Source organism: Acartia tonsa, chromosome 12 (genome assembly GCF_053477335.1).
Source record: "Acartia tonsa isolate MP-2025a chromosome 12, ASM5347733v1, whole genome shotgun sequence".
Classification (NCBI taxonomy): domain Eukaryota; kingdom Metazoa; phylum Arthropoda; class Copepoda; order Calanoida; family Acartiidae; genus Acartia; species Acartia tonsa.
The window spans coordinates 21821282-21848941 of record NC_137271.1 but is presented as its reverse complement, the minus strand read 5'-3'; the positions used below and the strand labels follow the sequence as shown (position 1 = coordinate 21848941).

Here is a 27660-nt window from a genome sequence, read left to right as displayed (position 1 = left end):
CTACTTAATGAATTTTTCTCCAAGGAACATAATAATTTTAGATATATTTTCTAAATAACTAGATCGAGGCACTAATAAGATAAGATAAGAGATAAGATTTATTTTCCTCAAAGGTACAACATATTTTATTAGATATATATTATAAATTATGTTACTATGCTTGATTTGTTTGATTCATCTGGTTTGTTGTGTTTGGTGCAGGTTAGATAATAATATACATAATAACAATTATTAAGTACCTAGCATGGAATTGGCCGAACTTCATCTCCACCTAGTTACCAGGCCAGTTTAAATTGAATGGAGACAATATTTTACAATAAAAATTCCATGCAACATTGTACCAGATAGTTGGCATAACCCTTTAAGGGTTGTGGAGCCACTGGTGTACTTTGACGCTTGCCAAGCCGATACAATGTTATATGTGCAAATAAATAATAATCTTAACAATGAAACAATATCTTGCTGTGTATTTCAGACATCCTCCTACTATCAGTTGCAACTTCTCCAAGCGTGAATTCGGAACAATTAAGGAACCAAAACCTCCATAAGGAGTCGCTATTCCCGTTGAGATCCCTTTTCAGCTCCAAATAGACAGTTTCCTTTATATCAAATTATTTTCATTATAGAGTGGAGTTTTGTCCGGGTTTTAAGGACATCTCCACACCAATAATTACAGGATAACGGCAAATTTCGCGATAACACTTGGTCCAATCCAAAAAATCCAAAAAAAAACCAAAGAAAAGTCCAAAAAAGGACAAGAATACCCTAATAATAATCATATCGTGTACTTAAGTGAACAAGGTGTAATGGTTGGTTTCGATTCCTACGGAATCTGATTTTTATTTTTGAGAATGGATATAAAAAATCCTAAGAATAGGTCATATGCGATTCCTACGGAATCTGATTTTGGTATTTTGATAATGGGAGTGTGTCCCTAAATATGTATGGTTCGATTCCTCCGGAATCTGATTTTTGTGTTTTGAGAACTGGTCACAGCATGGCTGTGAATGGGGCAACAAAATGGGAGAGGAAGAGGGGGGGGGGGAGGGGGTTTTAAGGGAAGGCGAAAACGTATCATTAATCCATTGATTCCACCCCTTTTTGAAGGTAAAAGGGTGAAAGTGGGTCATGTTAAAAAAGACTGTGGCGTGCTATTGCGCGCGTAATTTGGTTATAGCTTTGCTTTAGTGAGGTTTAAATCTTACTATTGTTTAGACACGAAATGTTCGGAGAGGAAGAATACCAACAAATGTGGCAGCCGCTACGCAATAGATTGACAATAACATATGAACGACTTCTCAATATAGTTAATGGTGACAATGTCAGTGACGAAGTACGTCGTGAGGTAGCCCGTCTTCTATACCAACAGGGTTATTTAGAAACCGAGTTGGCCCTCACACTATACAACCCAAACAAGGACATGGAGTTTCATGAAGCTAAATTGGGTGAAATTGCTGAGCGGATAACTGCTCAAGAGGGGGCCTGTCTCCAGCTATAGTTCCAGAAGTTGGCCATTTCCGGTTTGAACCAGTTACGGTCAAGTTCTCTACGACTTTATATACAAGATATCCGCAAAAATATCCGCAAAAACACCCGCGGAAATGTCCACATGATGTTCACAAAAATCAACAAAAATCAACAATGAATCAACAGAAAAAAACTGCAAAAAGTTACTGATATGGCTATTGAAATATAAAATTGTTTTTGAAGAATAATACAGTTTAGTTTTATCCAAAAAAGTAAAAGTATTAAAATATCATAAATTATCATAAATTCATTGATTTGTTTAATAAATCCTAGATATCTTGCTATGAACTTTTATTTTTTATGAAGGATGTATAGAGTAATAGGATGTCTGTTAATATTTCGCTATGGATTAATTTTCATTAGCATAAAAAAAAGTGAAGTGAGAAACTGGTTAAAATAAGGGAGATGGGTCAGGGAATTCAACAGGTTAGGGGGAGGAGGGGGGGAAAAAACTAGAAGGGGAGTGGTGGGTGGTTTGTGCGCGGCCGTGACTTCCAGCTAGACAGACGGAGCGGCGCCTATCGTTTGGTATATACTGGGGGGGAGAAAAATAGGGGGAGGGGGGAAGAGTGGTTTTCCGGTAAAGCACGGCAGAATAAAGCAAAAGAATAAAGCAAAAGAGGGGGCGGGGGGGAGACAATTGGTTGTAAAGCATAGGGGGAATACGCGGGAAATCGGAAGTAGGGAAAGTTATTTATTAATTAATAAGTTAAATTAAGATTGAATAATGTATGGTATTAAGACACAAGGGGGGTATAAATATGGGGGTGGGTAGGGTCAAAGTTCAATTGTCTCAGAAATGTCAGATCAAGAAGAGGAAGTTGGACAAGGCCAAGGTGCTTTACCGGATGGGGCGCCGGAAGTTCCGGAGGAGGCTGGAGGAGAAGAAGATGTTCCCCTCCAAGACCAGGTGCAGGAGCTCATCGCCATGTTGAACTCAAGCGATGAAATCGATGATCCTGCACCCGTGCACGGCGTCCAGCAGCTGCTGAACCTCGCGGCAGTGCCTGATCTACTCCCATTTCCGGGGGTAGACAGGCGCTGTCTGGACCTCTGGTTTATGGTCAAGAGGAGGTTAATGGGCGTCGTGTACGAGGGCGACAGACTTATGTGGAGGAGATTCCGCCAAGATGCCATCGATGAGGAGATCCTCCGCATGATGTACTCCAACTATGGGTTAGTCGTGAGGCTAATTTCAGTAATGCCCACGTACGCCCGCTCCTTCCAGGCCAACATGGATTCCATCGCCACCATGGACCGCTTGGTCACCGTCCAGCAGGACCTTGTGGAGGAGCTCCTCCAACAGGAACCCGACGACGTCGATGACTCCAGCGACTACGACGAGTAGATGGCTATGCCCACTACATGAGCTTAACCAGTCCAGTCAGCGATAGTCATATATTAAACAAAATTTTCGATATCTAAATTTGAATAAATAAATATATTTTTGGTCAAAATTATGAAAAAACTTTGTTATTTTTTTATTAGATAAAATAGAGGTAGAGGTTGCGCGATTCGTTAGTTGCTTGATAAAAAATATATAATATAATAGAAGAAGTCAAAGTCAAAATATAAAATGTAAAATGAATAAAGTGGATAAGAAACAAACTATGCTAAAGCTACTCTATACATAGGTATGTATGTCGGTTCCTACGGAACCTACTCGTTGAGATTTGAGGTTAAAGAAATGCTGTTTTATTATTTTTTTGGTATAGAAATTAAGTGCTTACAAAAAGTCGAGGGCTAAAGATACGAATAGAAACTTAGTTAGAACAAAAAATTGTTAAATAGAGGAAGAGAAAAAATAAAGTATTTGCTTTTTTTTTTAAGAAAGTAAGTAATAAGTAAGTAAAATATCTTTCTTGAGAATAATTTTATTATCAATCAGTTTAATTTCAAAAATAAAATATTTGCTTTTTTAAAATATTTGCTTTTTTAAAACTCAATCTTGTTTAGGTAATAAGTAAAACATTTTTTCTTAAAAATATTTTTATTATCAATTAGTTTAATTTCAAGTGGAAGGTTGTTGAATATAGTTGGGAAAGAGTTAAGAGGGGCGTGCAGGAGAAAGTTTCTATTGGTGCCCGGTTCGTAAGCAAAGTTGTTCCTGTTCCTAGTGCCATACGTATGTCTGTCTTGAACAAAATTCCAGGTGTTTTCGAAAATTTTGGGAAAATTGCCTAATTTATAGGCGTGCATAAATTTACAAACATTGAATTCAATTAACAGGTTAAATGGAAGTATGCCATTAGATTTAAAGAATTCAGCTGTGTGAGCTCTGCTAGGTAAATTTTCGATTATTCTAATGGCTTGCTTCTGCAACTTAATGATTGGTGCTAACAGATACATAGGACAGGCAGTGAACAGGAGACAACAATATTCGATATTCGACTTAATATAAGAAGAATAGAGTAGCTTTAAGTGTTTCTTGTCCAACAAATGACGCATTACTTTCATACTATAAATTATTTTAGAGACTTTGCTATAGACTTTTTCAAGATGATAAGAAAACTTCATTTTCTCGTCCAATTGAATTCCCAAGTGTTTGATACTACCCTCATTGGTACCGCTCACAAGATCCAACTTAGTGATTTTTGACTCATCATTTTCGTTATGATTATTCATGTTTACATAGACTTCAAAGTTGGTCTTAGCGGCGAGCTCAGCGGGGGTGAGTATCTCACGGGGGGAGGAAAAGACCATACATTTGGTCTTGCGGGGGTGAATAAGAAGTTTATTGGCATTGTACCATTGGGTCAGTCTGGGGACAAGCTCCTTTGCAAGGTTGATCAATTGTATAATATTCTGCTTTTCAATGAAGCCCACTGCGTCATCAGCAAAGAGATTGATTAGGATCTCTTCACTGCATGAAACAAGGTCATTGATAAAAATCAAAAAAAGAATTGGTCCCAGGACTGACCCCTGAAGTACGCCAATGATAATGAATTCAATTGTGGAGGAGAAAAGGCCCTTAAAATATACACGCTGTTTCCTATTTGCATAATAACTACGGAACCAATCAAGTGCAACCCCCCTTATCCCTGAATTCTCCAGTTTGCTAAAAAGGATGTCCCTATTTATCATGTCGAAACACTTCCTTATGTCCAAAAATATGGCCATACAGGAAGTGTCTCGACTGAGTGCTTGGGTGATCAATGTGCTTAAGTTCAATACATTGTGAAAGGTTGAGATTCCTTTCATGAAGCCAAACTGGCGGTTGCTAAAAAAAGACCGATCTTCCAAGAACTTAACCAGCGTTTCACAGACATATTTTTCAATGGGCTTGGAAAAGTTGTCAATGAGTGAAATTCCTCGATGATTATCTGCCTCGCTGAGTGAACCTGATTTGTGAAGGACAACTATTTTGGAAGTTTTCATTTTTTCAGGAAAAGTGCCATTTTGAAGTGATAAATTATAAACATGTGTTAAGGGAGTGGCAATGGTATCAGCACAGCGAGACAGAACATACATCGAGACATCATTTATGTCTGTGGAACGCTTAGGTTTAATACTACGAATGATATTAATAACCTTGAAGGGGTACAATGGCTCAAAGAAGAGGGAATCTTGACATGGGGGTGGTAAATATTCAAAGAAATTTTTGGGGGTGGAAGGAATTTCAGGCCTTAGGGAAGACCCAATCTGACTAAAATAACGATTAAATTCATTAGCTATTTCTTGGTCATTTTCAATTTTGTTTGGGCCTACTTGAAGGTATGTGCACTCAGGGGAAGATTTACTAAACCCAATGACTTCCTTTAGGGTTTTCCAGAGTTTTTTCCCATCCCCGTTTGCATCTCTTATTTGTTGTCTGTAATATTCAATCTTTGCTCTTCTCACTTGCCTATTGTAATTATTCCTATAGACATTGTAAATACTTTCATTTTCAATTGTTTTGTCTTTTAAAAAGTTGCTGTACAAAATATCTCTATGCAATCTACAACGCAATAAAAAGTCTGACATGAAAGGCTGCTGAGGCTGGGTACGTTTGTTTTTTCGTTTTTTTCTAACTGGACACTTTTCATTATAAAGTCTCAAAAAGGTTGAAATAAAGTTATCATAAGCAATGTTTGTGTTGTCTTGGTTTAAAACGTGATTCCAGTTAGTGTGGTAGAGTGCATAGTTTAAGACATCAAAGTTTTCATCATTCAATTCTCTTTTTTCAAAGAAATCTGGAGGTTTGGGTTTATTTACTCTGTCTATTCGGAATGAATTAATAATTGGCAAGTGATCGGAGATTTTTGAAGTTAAGACAAAGGAAGACATTAGGTTTTGAATAAAGTTACCTACCCCGAATAAATCAAGAAGGGTTGCAGTGGTTCTAGTTACTCTAGTAGCTCTGGTAACGGTATTTATGATACCGTTAAAGGAAAAAGACTCAATAATTCTCATGGAGTTGCTATTTATATTATTTATTTTGAAAAGATCAAAATTGAAATCTCCTACAATGAAGTATGGTATGCTTAAAGCTGCTATTCTATCAATCAGGTCCAAAAAAAGTTCAAAAAATTCTTCTATTTCAGCACTACTCTGATTGGGTGGCCGATAACAGTTTAGTAAGCAAAACTTTAGTCCATTGTGGGAAATTTTTAAGCAAATAGATTCAAGAATATTTTCTTTAAATGAAAATTTATCAAATAGTTTATCTACTTTATAATATTTGCTTACTAGAATACCCACCCCTCCCCCCCTACTTTTTGTGCGGAGTTTAACATGCCAATCGTAATTATTAATTCCATAGCAATCCATATTTACATCCTTATTCAGCCATAATTCTTGAAAACACAGAACATTTAAGTGGATATCATGTTGTCTAAAGAAGTCTACAGTGGAGACAATATCATTGTATTTAGAATGTAATGACTGACAATTAATACTAAAAATATTGAGAAGGTTTTCATTGAATGTTTTCAGTTTCTGTACGATACCTTGTTCACTTGAAAAAACGCAATTTATTCCGAATTCGTTCTCAAAATCGTTAAAGTAGTCGCCGTAAATCGGATTCATAAGATTTAGACCAATGTTATCGTTTAAGTTACCGTAATCCTGGTTAATCTGATCATTAGGGAGGTTTGTCATAGCAGAGCTGGTCCAGGAGCACCGCAGGAGGAATCGTCTTAACATCAAGTATGGACATCTGAAACACAGTAGATATTAGTGGACAAATAAAAATAGGTAATATACAATATATTATCGTTAAAGCGAAAAAAATTACCATATTTACTATGGTTATTCCGATAGCGTTTAGTTTATGTGTGTGTTGGGGGTGGCAACACATTTCAAGCTAGTTTAGTTCCCCCTACTCATTTTCATACAAGTTCCAAGTATTTTATATGCTAATCAGCAGAAAAATAAGAAAAATAGATTGAAATTAATATGCTATGTTGGCGTTCTAACAAGTTGGGTAATATTTAATATTAATATTATAATAATATAGAGTTTACGTGGATATAAACATTAAGTTTTTCGAAATAAATCACTTTGTAAATGAATTTAAAAATGATGATAATAATTTTGTTAAGTACCTTTTTTTCCGACGTATAAGATACTTAACCTCATGATGTGATTACCGCCTTTGTAGCTTTGCTTTGCTTAGCTTTGTTGGCGGTGTCTCTAGCTTTGGCCCTCGTGGCCACAGGATCAGAAGGTGCTGAGTCAACGACAGGGGCAACAGGTACAGAAGGTGCTGAGTCAACGACAGGGGCAACAGGTACGGAAGGTGCTGAGTCAACGACAGGTGTAGATGCGGCAGATGCGGCAGACGTGGCGGCAAGTGCGGCGGTGTGTGTGGCGGTAGGTACGGCAATAGATGCCGCAGGTACGGCGACAGACACGGCGGCAAGTGCGGCAGACGTGGCGGCAGATGCGGCGGCGGTCACGGCGGCAGGTGCGGCGGTGAGCGCGGCGGCAGGTGCGGCAGTGAAATCAGCTGTAGCGGCGGCTGCGGATGCGACGGCGGCAGGTACTGACTGTGTGGGCTGTGCGGCTGGTGCAACGGCTGTATGTGCGGCGGTTGCGACGGTTGCGGCAGAGTCTATGGGAGGGAACACAGCTAGGTCCCCAAGAGCTGGGGCAGGGGCAGACGTTAAATTATGTTGAATCGTGCTGGAAGGGTGGGCTGTGATCGTACTAAACTGTCTTGGGAAGTCATCCTCTGTTAAGTCAGCCTGATTAGAGAAGAATGTTTTCCTTTCCTCAGGCGCTAGCTTGTTGAAACAAAGGATAGGCGGTGCCTCTGACAGAAAAAAATCCTCGCTTCCAGGTATGGGTTGGGCCATTTCCTTCAGGTCTTTGCCAAACGGGTTAAGGCAGCGTATCCAGCGGCTGCCGTTCTTGAGCTGAAATTGGACATGTTGGCCAGCGACTTTGGCCCTCGAAATCTGGTTTGTGGCATACACAAAGGTCATGGTCTTCCTGTTGAGGTCGGACATATCTTGCTTCGCCTGGACTAACCTATTGGGGAAGAACGGGACCGGTGACGCGTTGTTCCTGGGATTGAACCTCTTGATCTCGGCGTTGTAACGGTCAAGCACAGCCTTCTTATTGTTCATCCACGCGTCGAGGTAGGATCTAGACATAAAACGAAAAATAAAAACGGGGATCTGGCCCTTTGTATATGGGAGCATATGGGCACGCTCGACGATATCACAAAAATGTGAGGGAATATATTCTAATTCTCCACGTTTAAGAGCGGCTTCAAGGGTGGGCCTTATAATGTTTCTAAATATGATAAACTCTGTAATATTTTCACGGCTCCACGGCTGCTGAAAATTCACTATTCTACAACTCCAATCGCGGCACCTTTGCTCTCTTATCGAGTTTTGTAGAAGTTGAAATTTGACGAAATTTTCTCTCGACGATTCAATAGAGTTTAAATAGTCTTTTTGTTGTGTAATCGTGGTCCTAATCGCTTTTTGTTCACTTGCAACAGATTTAGCATCTACGAAATTTTCTATACCTTCGATAGATTGAATTTTAACATTTAAATCTGAGACTCTCAATTTAATATCGTTTATTTCGGTTTTATGACTGGCAAAAGTACTATGAATAAGCTCATCCCTTACCTTAGCTATATTCGCATCGTATTCTTTAAACTTAACATCCAAAGCAGCGTCCAAATTTGTTTTAAACTTTGACCAATATTCTGGGTTGTCACACGTACTACAGGCCATGATGAAGTGAAGATGGCGGAGCCGAGGGTGCTGAGTGAGTGTGGGTCAGCTGACCAATGGTGGGACGCGAAAAAATGTTAGCCAATGGGAGAGCTTATTTGTCGGGAGTACTTTGCGCCGGTAAAAATGTTGCCAGACCGATAAATTATCATAAAATTATCAAAAAAAAATTTGAGAGTGTTTTCACCAAAAATTGTTCATTAAGTTAAAGCGATTAGGTTACACATAAGTTAAAAAAAAACTTTTTAATTCATTAATGTTTTATTTTCACTTTTTTTGTGTTAACAATTGACCGATACGTTAACACATACACATTGCCAGGCCTAAATACGAGGTGCCCTCTGGCTACAGTGTCTTCCCTTTCCTCCAACTGCGGAGTGACCACGGGCAGTGGGGAGAGGGGAACTAGTTGAGAGAGAGGGGGAAGGTAGAACTGAGCTTAACACATGGGGTAGGGCGGGGGAGAGCTTGCTAAATGCGTGTGCTCAGCCCGACTCTCTGAACATCCCCAATGATGATAAACAAAATTAACCCTTATATAGATTAAAATTAATGGGTGAAACGTTTGAACACTCAATCTAATGAACCAACCAATTAAAATTAATAAAAGTTACCAAAGTTGTTAAGCCAAAGAATAAGAAAATGTTATTAAAAACCTTTGGGGACTAGTATAAAAAAGCCCATTGTCCCCTCTCTTTCAGAATTCTCCTACTTTAAAAACTTTGACATCTACTAAAAGGTTAATGATAGTCTAATGTTAATTGTTAATTTTTCTTTGCCTTAGATCAACCAATAACAATAGTAGGGTTATAATACAAAGTAGTACGATGTCTGTCCGTCCTTCTGTCTGTCCGTCTGTCTGTGTGTCCGTCTGCCTGTCCGTCTGTCCGTCCCTTAAGATCTCGGTAATCACTAAACCGATCGGATTCTACTCTTCAGGAAATATACCTACTGGTCCTGTGGTGGTTTTAGGCTATTTTCTTGGGCGGTGGGACACCCCCAACCCCCCTCAAAAAAAACAAAAAAAAAATCCCCCCCATTTTTTTTTGCTGAAGATTTCCTTGGTCCTTTTACGAATTTCGCCAAAAAAATTTTTTTTGATCAACTCTTAGGGCAAAGCACCTAGAGGCTAGGGGCGAAGCCGCTAGTTAATCACATAGGAATATACATAGGTAGTTAGATGTCTGTCTGTGTGTCTTACTGTTCGTATGTTGACTTCTTACCCTTAAACTTTTATTTTATCAACATTCTTAGATTATAGTCATATCCTCATTATAAGAATAGCGTTATGTGAAGGTAACATGATGTCTGTTTATGTGTTTGAACTAAAAGATTATGCTAACCCCTGGACTGATATAATACTACTTTATTAAAGTAAGGCTTCTTTAAGATTACGGGGAGATTTTTTAATCTCTTTAGGGGGTAACTCAACTAATACACCCCTCCTCGATTTTTTTTCTTTTTAAAACTTAATCACACCCTACCTCTTTACAGTCGAATTTGTACAAATAACCTATAACTTTTTCTTCTCTCTACCTTAAATATTTTCTGTTACTTCCTCCCATGCAGGGAGTTAATTTAATAATTGTTAATCTATGTCATTTTACCCTCTTATAATCATAATAATGTACATTGTACATGTAAATTCGGAGAAAGATTAATTTCTCGTATATTGTTTTAACCATGTGTATAGCTGGTAAATACGACAAAAACGGGTCACCTCAATTTGTAAATATCATGGGGAAAATTTAGGTATACAGGGATGGGACAATTAAAGAAAATAATCGATATATAATTATTTGGATGTTGTACAAGTTTTTCATATACTCTAATAAAGTGATTCTTCTAGCTGGCTAAAAAACGATAACCACTATCCCCTCCCCTCTTTATGGGTGAACGATGATCAATAAATAAGGTCCAAATCAGCAACCAAAATTGACGAGAACTTTACGCTGATATCCATTATGATAATCTAATCTCCCCCTTCTTTTTTTTTTTGTAGCTGTGATATATTATATGAAGAAGTTTGTAGTAGATTATTTTAACCGTCATTGTACCCTTCCTCCCTGACAAAAGTAAGAGTGTAGGTTTTGATCATTAGGCTTTTTGTTTTACATGTTACATGATTTATAATAAATACAATATTAGATAGATAGATAGATAGATAGATAGATAGATAGATAGATAGATAGATAGATAGATAGATAGATAGATAGATAGATAGATAGATAGATAGATAGATAGATAGATAGATAGATAGATAGATAGATAGATAGATAGATAGATAGATAGATAGATAGATAGATAGATAGATAGATAGATAGATAGATAGATATATAGATAGATAGATAGATAGATAGATAGATAGATAGATAGATAGATAGATAGATAGATAGATAGATAGATAGATAGATAGATAGATAGATAGATAGATAGATATATAGATAGATAGATAGATAGATAGATAGAAAGATAGATAGATAGATAGATAGATAGATAATTGGGATCTTAATGAACTGACCTCTGATAGTTATCCCGTTTCTTCCTGTTGATAGTTTCTGTCCTGTTCTCCACAATTCTAACCCTGTTCTGTTTCACTGGGTAGGCGTAGATATCATGACCGTTCATACCTGTATAGTACAACATTTATACATATGTAACAATCATAATAGAGACGTTAAAAATGGCTTTTGACTTTTATTTACAGAGCGAATGATTATTCCAATGAAAAGGTCCAGTTTAATGAGGTTTCCTGACAAAGATGTAGCAATGAAAAGGCTGTCAGTCTGTTCAATGTTACTTTATCTTATAATCTGAATGTCTAAAATTTCAGACAAAGTTTTTGCAATTAAAGAAAATAAATGTTTCCATTTAAAGAAAGCAAAATCAAAGGCTGTTTTTATTTTATTGAAATTTAATTATTTTTCCTTAAGATTTGTAAATCTGCTTTTTGCTGCAATACTCATGAGCAAAATTACAATTTATTTAATTGCTATGACTACTAGTTGCGAAAAACTACTTTAATGCCGCAAATCTTTACGAAGTGTAATTCCAACAATCAATCAAATCATATGTATAGTTTCCTGAATCATCTTTTCTGGTAGGGGAACTGCCACCTTTCTGATAACCGGTCGACATTTCTGACGTTGATGAGTAGACAATTTTATCCTCGTCATTTTGCGACGACGCATCTGGTCTCAGTGACTCAGGCCTGCGTCCCTGATTAGATCTGTAAATATCAGCTGTTGAAGAGCCATATTTGGAGTGTTTACTACTGCTGCTGTTGTACAGTGACTCTGGGCCATTGCTGTATGTGCCGCCATTGTTGTAAACAGAACCGGTTTCTGACCGGTTGCCACTAGTGTACACCGCAGAACTGGTTCCTACGTGTACTGGTGGTAAGGACATGTATTCGTCTACGTATTGTGGTGAATAGTCAGACCTAAAAGTAAATTTAGAGTTAAATGAAATAGATAAATTCAGACTAATAGATTTGGGTAAATAAAGAATATAAAGCATAATTTTGCAGATCAAATAAATCATTAGAAATCGTTAGGGATCTAAATGGATGAGATAATGGCCGATAAATAGATGAATATCCCAAATGATAATAAACAAAATTTCCTCTTTTGCAGATTACAATTAGTTAACATTGAACATGAGAATTAAAGTTTTGTTGCAAATTTCTGGCATTTACATTTAAAATTTGATAACTATTTATTCCTATATATGTCAAAAGTTTTTGCATGTTGATGATATTGAAAAAAACGTTTCTTGATTTGACAAAAAATACCTACATTAATAATTAATCTGACCTAGAATTTTTATAAATATCGGGTAAATTGTTAATTATCATATGTTTAATAATATGGGGCTTTGATATTTGGTTAATTTTTTAATTGTTGTCCAAAAATGTATATTTAGCTTGATTTCATATTTAGTTTCAAGGTCTTTACCAATTAAAGTGATTTTTAAGGGGTAATTAAACTCTTTAAAAACTACAATTGGTATAAATTACTCCACAACAAAATATCCCCCCCCCCCCCTCCGAAAAAGGGACATATTTAAACACCCTATAATTAATTGTCCTCTGAAGAAAGGGAAGGGACATTGGACTATAAATTATACTGGTACCCAAAGTTTTATAATCATATTGTCTTATTCATTGGCTCAAAAACTTTGGATACTTGATACTTCTATAGAATTTTGATCGTTTGTTTCCAAAAATTATAATCTACAGAAGGGGTAAATATGTTCATTATCACTGGGGTGTTTACTTATTTATCGTCCATTGGTCCCCATTAGTTTTTGGAACATTGAAATTACTAGAGAAAAAAAATGGTTTTAGATTAATCAAACTGTAATAACCAATTTTTGTATAACCTTTACTTATAAAAAATACTTTTCTTTGTTGATAACAATTACCTTTCTTCAATCTTCTCAGCATCTCCTATGAGCAGCCTGTGAGTGAACTGATTGACTGACCGGGTCGGCGAGTTAGCCGCGGCTTTATGACCGCTGCCATTAGTGCACAGTTCTCCGTCCACAGGAAATTTGGTGGCAAAACTTCGGTGGCCATAAAACGGACTCCTAGTTTTGTAATTGGTTGTCAAAAAGTAATTAAAATAGCAAATTTATAATATAATCAGAAAAAAATTATGTAGGATAACTGATCCGATATGGTTCTCTTTTACAATGAATTTTGTCATAGGTTCATGTTTTCAAATTTTCTTTTCTTTTAAGATTAAAAGTGATGGGTTGACTTCCCCCCCCCCCCCCCCTGCAACCTCAAGTGCTCCTATAGGCTTTTAGGGGGCGTAGCCGCAAGTACACTAAATAGGCATGACATAAACATTATCATTTTTGAGAATACCCCAAATGCAAAGTAAATATATTTTGGCAACCCTGCCTTGTGTTATTATTCGAGTGGTTGTAGTTTTTATCAACCGTGTTTACATGATGGTTCACTTTTATGTTGATTTTTCCACTATCAACCGGCCTAGAATATACATTTTTTAGTTCAATATCTACCGATAGAGTGCGCATGAAGAGTTATTATTACAAAATGAGTAATTCCCATTAGAAAAAGACAATGGTATCCCAAATTAATGACTAAATAAATATAGATACAGTAAATAAATCTTGCCCCAGTTTTGTGAACACGTTCTGTTATTCGTTTCCTTAAAAAATTTTGCGACTTTTATCAATCTTAATTTTGTGATGCAAGCTAGAAGTGTGCAAACTTTTCCACCAAATATTTGGAGCAATTTTATTTATCATAATTGGGGGTGTACCTCAATTTATCGGACATTGTCTTATCCCTTAGGATCCCTGTTAGGTCCACACTTGAGATGGTCTTGTAATAAAAAAGGGGCCATTGAAAGTGGGGATAAGAGGAGTATCCACACCCCTTAAAAACAGAAATTTCTCCCATTTATCCCTCTAAAGGCATACCACCCCCTGGTAAATTTCTGTGCACTAGTAAACTAATTTGTAGCCTTATCCTATCCCCATCTAAAACACGTAGAAAAAAACCAAAGCTCTAAATTGGTGGGAAAAAGTAAATATAGTTTGAGTATAAATGTATATAATTATCTTATTTATCCTAATTTTAAGTTTCCTCTCGTCGCGTCCCTATAAAATCTATTATCTATCTATATGGTTTTTGTCAAGGATTTTAGGGGATTAGATAATGGAGGATAAATTGATATACACCCCCAATTATGATAGAGAAAATAATGTTTTTCCCTCTAATTTTATCAGCTTTTTACAACCCATTAAGGAGAAGCTATTGTATATCTGGTCTTTGATAAAAATAATAAGAAGAATTCAAGTAAAAAAGCATTGAAAAAAATATACCGAAAACATGAATTTTTTTCCATCCTTTATTCCTGCATAAAAAAAAACTAGGTCGAATTGATCAAAATATGTCACTTGTAGCAATGCAGGGATAAGACACGGAACGATAAATTATTCTTCTCCAACAATGGGAAGGGAGGGGACATTGGGCTGTTTATCATACTAGTCCCCAAAGTATTATAATAACGTTTTCTTATTTGTTGGCTTAACAAACTTGAGGACTTATATTGAATTTGATTGGTTGGCTCCATAAGTTGAGAGTCCACCCTTTTCAACCACTAATTATAATCCACAGAAGGAGTAACATTATGCATTTTCATTGGGAATGTACATCATTTTATCAGCTATTGTCTATCACTTTTAAATCCCTGGTAAAACGTTGCCTTTTGCATCTTTATGTGGGAGAGAAAGAGTTGTAAATTAATTTATAAACCATTTCCCCTTACTCCCTGAGCAAAAACTATCAATTGATCAAAATATGTCACTTATAAAATGACAAATCACGTACATATTGTGTTTCATTTTGATGTAGTACTTTGCAGGAATAAGACAATGGCCGATAAATGGATGTACATCCCCAATGATTGCACACAAAGTTACCACTTCTGTAATTACAATTGGTGGTTGAAACGTTTGAACACTAAACTAACTAAAACCAATCAATCACAAAAGTCCCCGAGTATATTAAGCCATCAATAAGAAAGCGTTATTATAAGACTTTGGAGACTAGTGTAATAAACAGCCCAATGTCCCCTCCCTCCCCGAGTACTTTGTCAATGTAAGGAATCACTATTCACTAACTATCAGGGATCTTAATGGATAAGACAATGGATGACAAATTTATATACAACACACTCCTAATTATGATAAACAAAATTGATCCTTCTGTAGATTAAAATTATTGGTGGATAACCAAACAAGATTTAACAAACGTCCTTAGTGATTTTTAGCCAACAAATGAGAGAACCGCCACCTGAGCTGGATCTTTAAATCATTTTAGTGGTGAGCAAGATCGGGGTGAGCCGAATTTTAGCCAATCACAGCGCGGCATTTCATAAAATGCTGTGCTCTCATTGGTGGAAAGTTGGTTCACTCCGATCTGGCTCACCACTAAAATGATTTAAAGATCCAGCTCTGTAATATTTTTTACCTGAAAGCTGATTCCTGCATTGGGGCACCACCAGGACTAGAACCAACGCTCCCAGGATTTGTCATACTGAAACAGAAAGAATAAATTGGATAAATTATAACAATAAATAAATGTTAACCTAATTTTAAATTATGCACCTGTCTGTTTGTCTGTCTGTTTGTCTATCTGTTTGTCTGTCTGTTTGTCTATCTGTTTGTCTGTCTGTTTGTCTATCTGTTTGTCTGTCTGTTTGTCTGTCTGTTTGTCTGTCTGTTTGTCTGTCTGTTTGTATGTATGTTTGTCTGTCTGTTTGTCTGTCTGTTTGTCTGTCTGTTTGTCTGTCTGTTTGTCTGTCTGTTTGTCTGTCTGTTTGTCTGTCTGTTTGTCTGTCTGTTTGGTCTGTCTGTTTGGTCTGTCTGTTTGTCTGTCTGTTTGTCTGTCTGTTTGTCTGTCTGTTTGTCTGTCTGTTTGTCTGTCTGTTTGTCTGTCTGTTTGTATGTCTGTTTGTCTGTCTGTTTGTCTGTCTGTTTGTCTGTCTGTTTGTCTGTCTGTTTGTCTGTCTGTTTGTCTGTCTGTTTGTCTGTCTGTTTGTCTGTCTGTTTGTCTGTCTGTTTGTCTGTCTGTTTGTCTGTCTGTTTGTCTGTCTGTTTGTCTGTCTGTTTGTCTGTCTGTTTGTCTGTCTGTTTGTCTGTCTGTTTGTCTATCTTTTTGTCTGTCTGTTTGTCTGACTGTTTATCTGTCTATTTGTAAATTTTTTTGTCTGTCTGTTTGTCTATCTTTTTGTCTGTCTGTTTGTCTATCTTTTTGTCTGTCTGTTTGTCTGTCTGTTTGTCTGTCTGTTTGTCTGTCTGTTTGTCTGTCTGTTTGTCTGTCTGTTTGTCTGTCTGTTTGTCTGTCTGTCTGTCTGTTTGTCTGTCTGTTTGTCTGTCTGTTTGTCTATCTTTTTGTCTGTCTGTTTGTCTGACTGTTTATCTGTCTATTTGTAAATTTTTTTGTCTGTCTGTTTGTCTATCTTTTTGTCTTTCTGTTTGTCTATCTTTTTGTCTGTATGTTTGTCTATCTTTTTGTCTGTCTGTTTGTTTATCTTTTTGTCTGTCTGTTTGTCTATCTTTTTCTTTCTGTTTGTCTGACTGTTTATCTGTCTATTTGTATATTTTTCTATATGTTTGTCTGTCTATTTGTCTTTCTATGTATCTGTATGTTTGTCCATAAAATCTAGGTATTTGGGGTATTATAAAATTATTTGGCCCTCAAAGTTTTATAACCCCTTTAATTTATTCATAGGCTTAAAAACTTTGGGTACTTACTATTTTCATTGAATTTGATTGAATGGTTTAAATTCAATGTCCAACATTTTCAATCAATAATTTTAATCTATAGAAGAAGTAATTTTGTTTTTCATCATTAGGGATGTACATCAATTTATCAACCATTGTCTTATCCCCAAGGATCCCTGGCAAAAGCACAATATTAAAGTTTTTAATGTCTTGTAAACAACAACAAAAATCAAAACTGGGGTAAAAATTTAATGTTATATTTGACACTTGATAGATAGGTAATTGATGATAATTTTATTTATGATGCATTGCAGGGGCGTCCAAGCTTTTTTTATTTTTTTTTGGGGGGGAATAATCTTTTTTTCATAGAGGCATTTTTTTTTATTTGGGGGGGGGGGGTAAAAATTGAAAATCCAAAATTTTGGAGGTGCCTACGGCACCCCCAAATTCATATTTTTTTGGGGTGGGGGGCGGGGTGGTAATAACCTCCTCCCCCCCCCCTTTGGACGTCTATGATGCATTGTATCTATACAGGGTCATTTCCCCAAATTTGGGTTGTATATCATCTAAATAACTATGAATCAATTCTTTGAAGAAGCCCCTAAAACAACTAGTCCTATTTTATAAAGTAGTAAGGATTTTTGTTATCAATGTCCATTAAGATCTCACTAATATCTTAACCAATGGAGTGCTACATACCGTTATGGTTTTAGGCTATTTTATTTTAAAATTTAGACCATTTAACTGCCCCCTTCCTTTCCTTACCCTTCACATACAGATTCCCTAGATGCTAGAGGCGCTAACACTAGTCCTCTTATACAAAGTAGTAAAAGTAATTAGTTTTTCTTGTCTGTAGCGGAGGATCTCGCTAACCGCTGAGCCGATATGGTCCAAGAAGGTTTTTAACTAATTTTGGGGAGGATATCTTCTCCTTCTTAATATAAAGATGACTTTTTAAAACTTAAATTGAAAATAGGGGGTCTACTTTTCCCCCACTATAAGTGTCCTAGGGGCGCAACCGCAAGTATCCTAAAAAGTAGAACTTGAAAAAATTGTAACATAAATATACATACACGCATACAGACATTATTAACCCATTTAGTAATAAATCATTTTCATATTCATGCTTATCAGGTTTACAGGGATAGGATAATGGGCAATAAATCATTCTTTCCCCCAAAATTTATCTGCATAATTATGCAATTGCTAGCTTGTAGATTTATGGGGGGAAGGAAAGTGATGTAGATTAATTTGATTTGCATTGTCCATTTCCTCCCTGGCATACATACACTAATTTATGCTATTTACACTATGGTTTAAAGTAAAAGAAATTTTAATTTTCTAAATCAGTCAATAAAAATAGAAAGAAAAAAAACAGGGATCTAAAGTGATAAGACAATAGCCGATAAATTGATGTAAATATTATGATACAAAAAGTTACCAATTCTGTAGATAATAATCAGTGTAGGTGGAACGTGGGTGGTGGGGGACTTTCAACTTAATGAACCAACCAATCAAACTTTAATAACATTCCCAACATTGTAAGGCCAACGAATAAGGGAAGGTGATTATAATACTTTTGGGACTAGTGTGAAAAACAGAATATTAGGTGCTGACTCAACAAAATATAATTTTGCTCGATTCCAGCCAATAGTACAGTTCATGTAAAATTACAGGAAATCCCTCAAAATTCCACCATATTTATTTGCCTGCCCCTCCCCCCCTCCCTTGAAAAATAGAGCCCCTATGATACCACCCCTTACTTTTATCAAAGAATACATATTTGTTATACTTTTCTTAGGTTAGGTTTAGTAAAGCTCGGAATATCCCCGCAGTGTTTTGGCAATACAAGTTTTTAACGCATTTATTGATAAAAAGTTTATGGAATAATAGGATCTGGGAGAGATAAAAAGACAGATATAGAGATAGAGAGGGAGAGAGAAAAAGAAAAAAAAAGAAAACGAAAAGAGTAAAACGAAACATAAAGAAAGAAAGAAGGACTCGGCTTGCATGCTGAGCATCGCTTTTTTTGTTGATTATGATCCATGTTATTTGAACTGTGATATTTCTTTGACTGGCTATTTAAGTTTCCTCGTGAATTAGTGTAGTCATAATTGACAACTCTTTCTTCCCCAAATATTAAGAAGCTATCAAATGCAGATAGATTTATTGTTAATTTATCGTCCATTGTCTTATCCCTACAAACCTGCTCCATTATTTGCTTTAAAAGAATGTTTCCTAACTTTTGTAAATAAGAAAAAAATAGCTAGGCAGTCTTTTATTAAGTAGTAGATCCATAGAATTTAGATATGCAATTGTTTTTTTAGCAGACCTCTTATTTTAAAGTAATTTAAGTTTAACAAAAAAAGAAATAAGTTGGTTTTAAGGTACTAAAACTCACCAAAAGAAGAAGAAAATTGCCATTATGAACAAAAATAGTAAGATCTTTAATTTGACACCTTACTATTTGAATTCTATACAGTAATTATTGAAAAAATCTATTTTGTTGAACCCCGGTGAATCAAAAAAAGTTGACCTTTGGGAGCTTGTCACGGATGGGTTAAAACAAAATCACAAAAGTTAGGACACGTTCTTTAAATTTCTTCTTTAATTTTAATGCAAATGAAAATATTCTAATAATAATGAATAATTATGTTCATAAATAGCGTAGTAATAATAATATTAGCGATTCGAATTAATCACTCTCTCAGAAGAAAAGCCTCTAGTTGCACTTTAAATGTTTTTTTTTAATAATACGATACCTATCTAGGTTGCTTAATTTCAGGTTTCTACGATACCTAGCCAAGTTGCATGGGAGTCTTTATACATAATTTTTTTATTTTATTTTTTTGTGATTTCTCTTGGGAGGGCGGTGGTACCTTACCCCAAAATAGTTATAAACCTTCCCGGGACATATAAGAAGATACCATGTTAAGAAAAACCCGATTGGTTCAGCGGTTACCAAGATCCTTTGGTACAGACCAACAGGCAGACAAACAGACAAAAACCCATCCTGTTACTTTATTATAAGGATTTTTTTTTAAAAAAGGGGAAAAGTCTAAGTGAAACAATCCTGCCATGTAAATTTTAACCTTTAAAATTCTTTTTTTCACTGCCATATAACTATTCACGGTTTAATTTCCTTTTATTTTTTACTTCTTTCTTTTCCAGTAGGGGTTCGAAACCGATTAATATCAGCATGATTTCAACCGGTTCTGAGCCATACTGATAAATCATGTAACGCATAATACCAGCAATCAGCCCCTTGGACCTTACAAAACTAGAATAGTCATTTATCGAATCGTATAAAGACTTTCCCGTGGATAATAAAATGAAAAATTATAATATTAAAACCATTTTCTCGTATTCATTCGAATCCGGTGGATAGGAACCGGTTCTCATCCATACGAAAAAAACTATGTCGAGCATCGTATTATAAATCGCTTTCTACGAATATAAGAATGTACAGTCATAAGATTATAACCAGTTTTTTATCTTATAATTGTACATTCTATATCCGCGGAAAGCGGTTTATAATACGATGAAAGAAATAACTATTATTATTTTTTTATTTTTAAAGCATAAAAGATAGAAAGAAAGACGTAGAAAACAAAGCAAAAAAGGGTAAAAAATTAAAAGTTGCATAAAATAAGCTTAAATATACAGTTATAAATAAATCCCAAGTGATTTTCTGTTGCATAGCTACTGTTCAATGAACATCAATTAAAGGATGTCCAATGGGGAGGGATTGGCAGATTACCCCCCATGAAATTTTTCACACACAAAAAAGCTTAAAGCGCATTTCTACCCCCAACCTCAAAAATAAATTATCCCCCCCCCCCTTCTTATTCTCCTTATTAAGATTTGATACACCTCCCCCCCCCCTCCCCCAAAAAATGCTTGGAAATCCTTGCACAAAATCCAACAGTCCAAGGTAGCTCATGGATAGACGTACAGACATTATCTAGTTATTTAGTAGCTGCGCTCCCAACATAATTATGTGCAAAGGTTAGCTGCGTGACTTTGCACTGCACACAGGTCTGTCCTTGTTTTTTGATCCATACTTAAATCCTTGGATAAAGGGATGGACAAATTTTAGAGGAGATAATAATTCTCTACATATTATTTTTTTTTTTTAGTTTGGGGAGAGGCAGGGAGGAAGGGGATATTGGGCTGTTTATTACTCTAGTCCCCAAAAATCTTATTCGTTGGCTTAACTACTTTGAGGTTTAGTATTGAATTTTGATTTGTTGGTTCATTAAGTTCAGTGTCCAAACGTTTCAACGACCAACTCTAATCTACAGAAGTAGTAATTTGCAAATCATCATTGGGAATGTACATCAATTTATAGGCCATTGCCTTCTCTCTCTAGATCCTAGGCTGAGAGGAATTTGACACTTATATAGATACAATCAGGGACAAGGGAAGTATTCTCTGACCAAAAAGTCTATTAAAATCACGCAATCTAATCACGAAACCTTTATGAGTGTGTAATATTATTGATGATTCAACTATTATTAAAAGGGGCTTGTAGTAATTATGTCTGAGTATAAGTTCGCTAATCTAAATTCACTAAACCTCATCAAATGTTTGTAGATTATTAACAGGGATCGGCAGCCGCACGTAAGCCGCGTGTAAGCCTCAGTGATATTGTCATTTTAATACTATAATATTCAGCTGGATGTATAAAACTTCTCTTTAGCAGACAATCCTTCTTTCTGAAATTTCTTTTTCTGCTCACAAGCAGGTTTAAAAGTGAGGCTGAGGCGCGGCTGCCGAACCCTGATTATTAATGTTATTAGCAGACAGATTTTAAAAAAAATAACACAGTAGGGAGATTAAAAAAACATTTTTAAATACTTCCTAAAAATAATATCTTTAAATATTTTTCCTACCCATAAAATTTGTAACTGTTTAAAGACGAAAAACAAAATATTTTGACAAATTTTTACTTTGGCTCATTTTCAAACACTTCCTAATTAACCCTTTAGAGCAAGTTAAAGTAAAAGTTTCAAATTGATTCAATAACTTAAAAACATCTTACTTTAAAGCTCAAAAATAAAATCCTTTGCTCATTACTTATTAAAACAAGGATGACAACATCTATAAAAGCGAAGCTCTGAATTGGAAGGAAATCGAACATTAATACTTATAGAGTGACAGAACTGAATAAACTGAACATATGTCTATGCAAAATTGTAAGTAAATTTGTTGCAAAACTTATTAAATACATGTTACTGTTTAAGGACATACTAACGTTTTTAAGACTAGTTATAGAGAAGCTTCGCTTATAACACTATACCTTGTTGTAATAGGAATCAGTATTAAAAAAATCAGATGACTAGGATTATTTGAACATATAAAGATTTGTTGTAAAAAAAGTAAAAAATCAGCTTGTTTTAAATAGACGTACGGACTTTCTAGTAATGATTATAGAGTTGCTGCGCTTATCAATTTGTACCTAACTGCTATAGGAATTAGCATTTGAAGTTTGAAATCGAAAGGACAATCCTAACCTTTTTAGATTAACGAAAAAAGCTAACTGTAACGAATGGACGTACGGACGGACTTACGGACCGACCCTAATTATAGAAAAGCTTCTTTTAAATAGACGTACGGACTTTCTAGTAATGATTATAGAGTTGCTGCGCTTTCAAATTTGTACCTAACTGCTATAGGAATTAGCATATAAAGTTTGAAATCGAAAGGACAATCCTAACCTTTTTAGATTAACGAGAAAAGCTAACTGTAACGGATGGACGTACGGACGGACTTACGGACCGACCCTAATTATAGAAAAGCTTCGCTTTTAAAAAATAAATGACCTAGAAACATAAAGAACTAAATTCTATTTGACGATCAACTTAATTTAATATAAATCATAAAAAACATATATTGGTGCCTTACCACAAAGTTGCCTATCAAGCACTGATCCCCCTCCTTATTTGAATTATATCTTTTGGTTTCTTTAATGCCATACCAAGACTCCCTCCCCTTTGGTTGTTTACAATTTGTTTTAAATTAATGGTCGGGAAAGTGGGGATTCTGTGCTCTACAAGGCACTGTGGGGGAAATTCCCCATATTTTAAATTCTGTGAAAAGTTTGTAAATGTTAATATTCGGAGAAGATTGGTTGTTTTTAGTATTGCAGTACATAATAAATCATGATTTCAGGGAAGCTTCTAATTTACATTACCCATTTCGCCACTTCCCTCCAACTTGTTTCACAATTAGAGGCAAGAAGTTGTCAAGAAATACCAAATTAAACCACAACATATATTATAAAATTTAGGATTTGGAAAAGAATAGTTATGTAGTTCAGAATTTTATTGATAGGTGTCGTAAAAACTTTTTTTATGTAAAATTTTTAGATGAGATAAATATCTAAACAATCTTAAATATTTTTGAAAATATTACAGCTATCCACTCTTTGGGATTTTCAATAAATTTTATTCACTATTAAACATATAATTTACGAGTAGTCTATGATTTAGATAAAATATATAAAATATGTAAAAAGCATTATTCAACTCGTTCATCTCAAAACTAAACATTGAACTAATCTCTGACTCTCATTTTTGCATGGCTTGTAGTAAAGTGAGTAAACTAATATAATAATGCTTGAGATTCTTATAAAATTCTGCCAAAAGTTGCATAATCTCATCATCTAGTTTTAACTGGAAATCTATGAAATCAGCTCTAAAGCATTGTTTGCCAGAATAGCCTTCCCTTGTCCCTGGATACAATGAATATTAGCTGAGACAAAATCTTGTATATTATTCGGGAAGGGGAAGAGTTAAACATTGTCTTATCCCTGTATCCCTGTTTAAACCTAAAGCTTAGGAATTTTCCAAATCTAGAGAAAAAGAATTGCACGAATTTTACCTTTTCTCTCCCTTTCTTTCTTTTTCTCTCTCTCACTCTTATTTCTCCTTCTTTCTCGTTTTTCTTTTTCTATATCCTTTTGCAAAATTCGTGCGCTTAATGAACAGTTAAAGCTAGCTTTTATTAAGAACACTGTGGACAAAATATGGAATTTTCGGATATAGTTCCTTTTGTAGCAACGCACTTTAAGCGGCGATTCTTCGTATTTTTCACAGTAGCTTTTCACCTATTTCTAGCTCTAACCCTGCAGTGCCAATTGCCTAACCCTGTGGGGGCAATCACATAACCAAATATAACCTAACCTAACCTTAAATAACCTATATAAAGCCATTTTAAAAATAAGACGAATCACCCCTTAAGGGGCGTTGCCACGAAGGGGACTGTTCCCGAATTTTCCAACCTACATTTCACAGCGCCGAGTGGCCTAAGGCCCGTGCTAACAAAACTGATTTTATGTTTTTTATCTTTTTATTCGTGGAATACTGTATGCAATACGATGCTATACATGATTTTCACTATGGCAGAGAACCGAATATGATCTAGCAGCGGGTATTAATTGATTTTAAAGCCATACTAGAAAGACTTTTAAATTTCCAATTTTTAACATTTATTCCCCAAAGTATTTGAAATGGAAAAAGAAAAGAATAGAAATCTTTTAGATTTGTTCAATAAGCAGTTTCAAATGTCACAAGAGTCAGGAACAATGTGGGGAGGGAGGGGACAATGAAAATTAAATTAATCCTACCCCAGGGATCTTGAGGGATAAGGTAATAGAACATGATTGATACACACCCCAAATTATAATAAACAAAATGAACCCTATAATTTATATCCCTGATAATTTATGGTAAAATTTTGACAGTACACTAAAGTTTTGCATGGGTCAAAACCAAGATTTAGTGTCCCAAAGGTTAATTTAGTCAACGAATAAGAGATCTTGTTTTTAAAAATTGAGTACCGGCATAATTTACAGTCCAGTAACCAATCCCTCGCTAGTTTTCTCCCATAATTATTATAGATTAGATATTCTACTTAACGTAGTTGTACATAGAGATTAGATTAATTATAAGGGATATTATTTTAGAATTTTAAGAATATTAAGAATATTACTTTGACAGCTTTGATCTAATCTTTTCTAGGGGCGATAGACAAAAATATGCTATTACTTTAAAGGATAAAAACAGTGAAAATTGTTGAATTCTTGAATTTTACTCAAAAATAGGAGTTTTATTATGCAGCTGTATACAATTTAGATTCTTATAATTAATGAAAAGCATTTTGGGAGATTTTTGTTTAACTTTAAACAGAAACAAAACGTTTAAATTTAAAGACCGATTGATTTTAAAAGTCATCCCACATTAGCAGCTAGTTAAATTACCAAATTTAAGTGCTCATGCAAGGGCAAAAGGGATAGGCAGTGATCTAAAGAGATAAGGCAATGGCCGATAAATTCATTTATATCTACAATGATGATACACAAAATTAGCCCTTCTATAGATTACAATTAATGGTTGAAACGTTTGAACACTCAACTTAATGAAACAACCGATCAAGATTCACCAAAGTCCCTAAAGGTGTTCAATCACCGAATAAGACAACGTAATTATAAAACTTTGGGTACTGGTGTAATAAACAGTCTATTTACCCCCCTCTCTCTCTCTCTCTCTCTCTCTCTCTCTCTCACTCTCTCTCACTCTCTCTCTCTCTCTCTCTCTCTCTCTCTCTCTATCTCTCTCTCTCTCTCTCTCTCTCTCTGAGGGATAGGACAATGGAGTTATAAATAAGTTTTTCTTTTGCAGCGGATACTTGGGAATGAACTACTGGCTAAATACTAAGAATAGTTTTTTTTTTATCGCAAAGTAATATGAAAAATTTTATTTTAGGATTTTTATTTTAATTTCCGTGGAAACATGTCTCTAATACGATGATATATATGATTTTTCAGTATGGCCGAGATCCAGTTCTAATCCACCGGATATTAATCGGTTTCATAAGAACTTTCTTCAACAATCATTACTTGTCAACATACTTTCAATTTACAGATCACTTTATCCCAATTTTAAAGAGTAAAGTTAAAAGGCATACACATTAAAAAGCACAATTACCAGGGAGGGAGAGGATAATGCCAATAAAATAAATCTACAAACATGACTTGATGCCTACTCAGAGACGTCCAGGGGGGGGGGTAAAGTGGTGATTACCCCCCCCCCCATATAAAATTTACCCCTACCCTGGGGTTCGGTAGGCACCCCCAAAAATAAAAAATCTTTAAAAAAAAAATTTTTGCGCGCTTCGCGCGAATTTTTAATACTAAATATTTAATAAAATTTAAATTACCCCAATTACCGCAAATTTTTTTTACCCCCCCCAAAAAAAAACTTTTGAGGCGGGGTGAACAAAATTTACCCCTGCCAACAGATTTCAGGGGGGGTAATTACCCCCCCCCCCCCCCCAAGCAAATTTTACCCCCGGGGTAAAAATTTTGGGGGGTTCAATATAAATTTGCGGAGCGCGCCATTTAACCCCCCCCCCCAAAAAAAAACGAATTGCCCCCCTTTTCAAAAATCCCCCCCCCTCCAAAAAAAAAAAGCTTGGACGCCCCTGTGCCTACCACTATCTTAAATATCATTTCCAAGAATCCGGGAAAACTCAGGGTGGGAGGGGACATTGGGCTGTTTATTACTACACAAGTCCTTAAAGTTTAATATCAACGTTTTCTTAATCTTTATCCTAAAAACTTTGGGGACTTTTATTGAATTTTGATTGGTATGTTCATTAGGATGAGTGTCCAAACGTTTTAACCACTAATTGTAATCTACAAGAGGGGTAATTTTGTGTATAATCATTTGGGATGTACATTGTATATCAATTTATTAGCCATTGTCTTATCCCTTTTAATCCCTGGTAAAACTTAATTGATCAATTGTCCCATTCCTTTATCCCTGCAAGGCGCAATTACATTTAATTCATCCAATGTTTAAGTTAAAACAGTTTGATAATAAGGAAACCATTAAATTAATTTACTTTTTAATGTTTTTTTTAAATCATAATGTTATCTTAAAATCTTTTATTTCTATAGCTTAATAGTTATTTCTCGCATCGTATTATAAACGAAGGCACCGGCTAAAAAAACTGGTTTTAATCTTATAATTGTACATTCTATATCTGTAGAAAGCTGGATATAATTCGGTGCTAGACATAGTTTTTTTCGTATGAATAAGAACCGGTTCCTATCCACCGGATTCGAATGAATATAAGAAATGTTTTTCTTACTACTTATTTTGGATATATCTATCTACACATATAGGTTGACCTATGTGTGTAAATACATCTATTTGGAAATTAGAGTAAAACAATAGAGGGAGAAGGGGTTAAATAACAATGTCCTTGTGTCGACTCTCAATTGGGTCATTTAAAAAAATAGAGTAAAACACTAGAGGGAGAAAAGGTTTAATAACCACCTTGTGCAACTTTTCTTTTTGGTCATTGAAAATCAACCAATGGTGTCGCTTATATTAACACAGCCAAGTAGCATAAAATAATTTGCTAGCAGACAAAAGGTTATTGAAAAAGGGAGGGAGGTAGTTATCTGTAATTACATCTATACTATAGATATGTTACTTGAGAGATGGATTAGCATATAAACTAGGCTTACCTAAAAAAAAGAGAAAATCATATTAAAACATAGTTAAATGACTACAATATATTTATAAATCCTTTTAGGGACGTCCAAGCCTTTTATTGGATTTCAAAGGTGGGTGTGTGGAGGAGGGGGGGGGGGGGGAATTATCTAATGTAATTCTAAAAAATC

General features: G+C 35.3%; 4 protein-coding genes across 4 annotated transcripts in view; 1 reads left to right on the top strand and 3 right to left on the bottom strand.

Annotated features, from left to right (window-relative positions):
- LOC145334352 (chloride intracellular channel Clic-like) overlaps positions 1-27660 on the top strand; it is a 426064-nt gene that overhangs the window by 202420 nt on the left and 195984 nt on the right. The gene's annotated exons all lie outside the window — the stretch shown is intronic.
- On the bottom strand, positions 6203-8718 carry LOC145333814 (uncharacterized). Its single transcript, XM_080179053.1, has 2 exons — positions 8592-8718; positions 6203-8097 (listed from the first exon to the last, which is right to left on the bottom strand). The coding sequence occupies exon 2, from the start codon at positions 8076-8078 to the stop codon at positions 7083-7085; it is 996 nt and encodes a 331-aa protein (XP_080035179.1). The 5' UTR covers positions 8079-8097; positions 8592-8718; the 3' UTR covers positions 6203-7082.
- On the bottom strand, positions 11736-13297 carry LOC145333242 (uncharacterized). The gene is made up of 2 exons (XM_080178379.1): positions 13125-13297; positions 11736-12141 (listed from the first exon to the last, which is right to left on the bottom strand). The coding sequence occupies exon 2, from the start codon at positions 12105-12107 to the stop codon at positions 11736-11738; it is 372 nt and encodes a 123-aa protein (XP_080034505.1). The 5' UTR covers positions 12108-12141; positions 13125-13297.
- LOC145333241 (uncharacterized) overlaps positions 13557-27660 on the bottom strand; it is a 140836-nt gene continuing 126732 nt past the window's right edge. The window contains exons 13-14 of the mRNA XM_080178378.1: positions 15709-15774; positions 13557-13698 (exon numbers count right to left, since the gene is read on the bottom strand). Of these exons, the coding sequence (XP_080034504.1) occupies positions 13557-13698; positions 15709-15774 (208 nt within the window). The remainder of the gene's footprint in view (positions 13699-15708; positions 15775-27660) is intronic.

What these genes read in the sequence shown, in the direction of transcription:
- LOC145333814 (XM_080179053.1), bottom strand. Translation starts at nt 8,078, where the DNA reads ATGAACAATAAGAAGGCTGTGCTTGACCGTTACAACGCCGAGATCAAG.
- LOC145333242 (XM_080178379.1), bottom strand. Translation starts at nt 12,107, where the DNA reads ATGTCCTTACCACCAGTACACGTAGGAACCAGTTCTGCGGTGTACACT.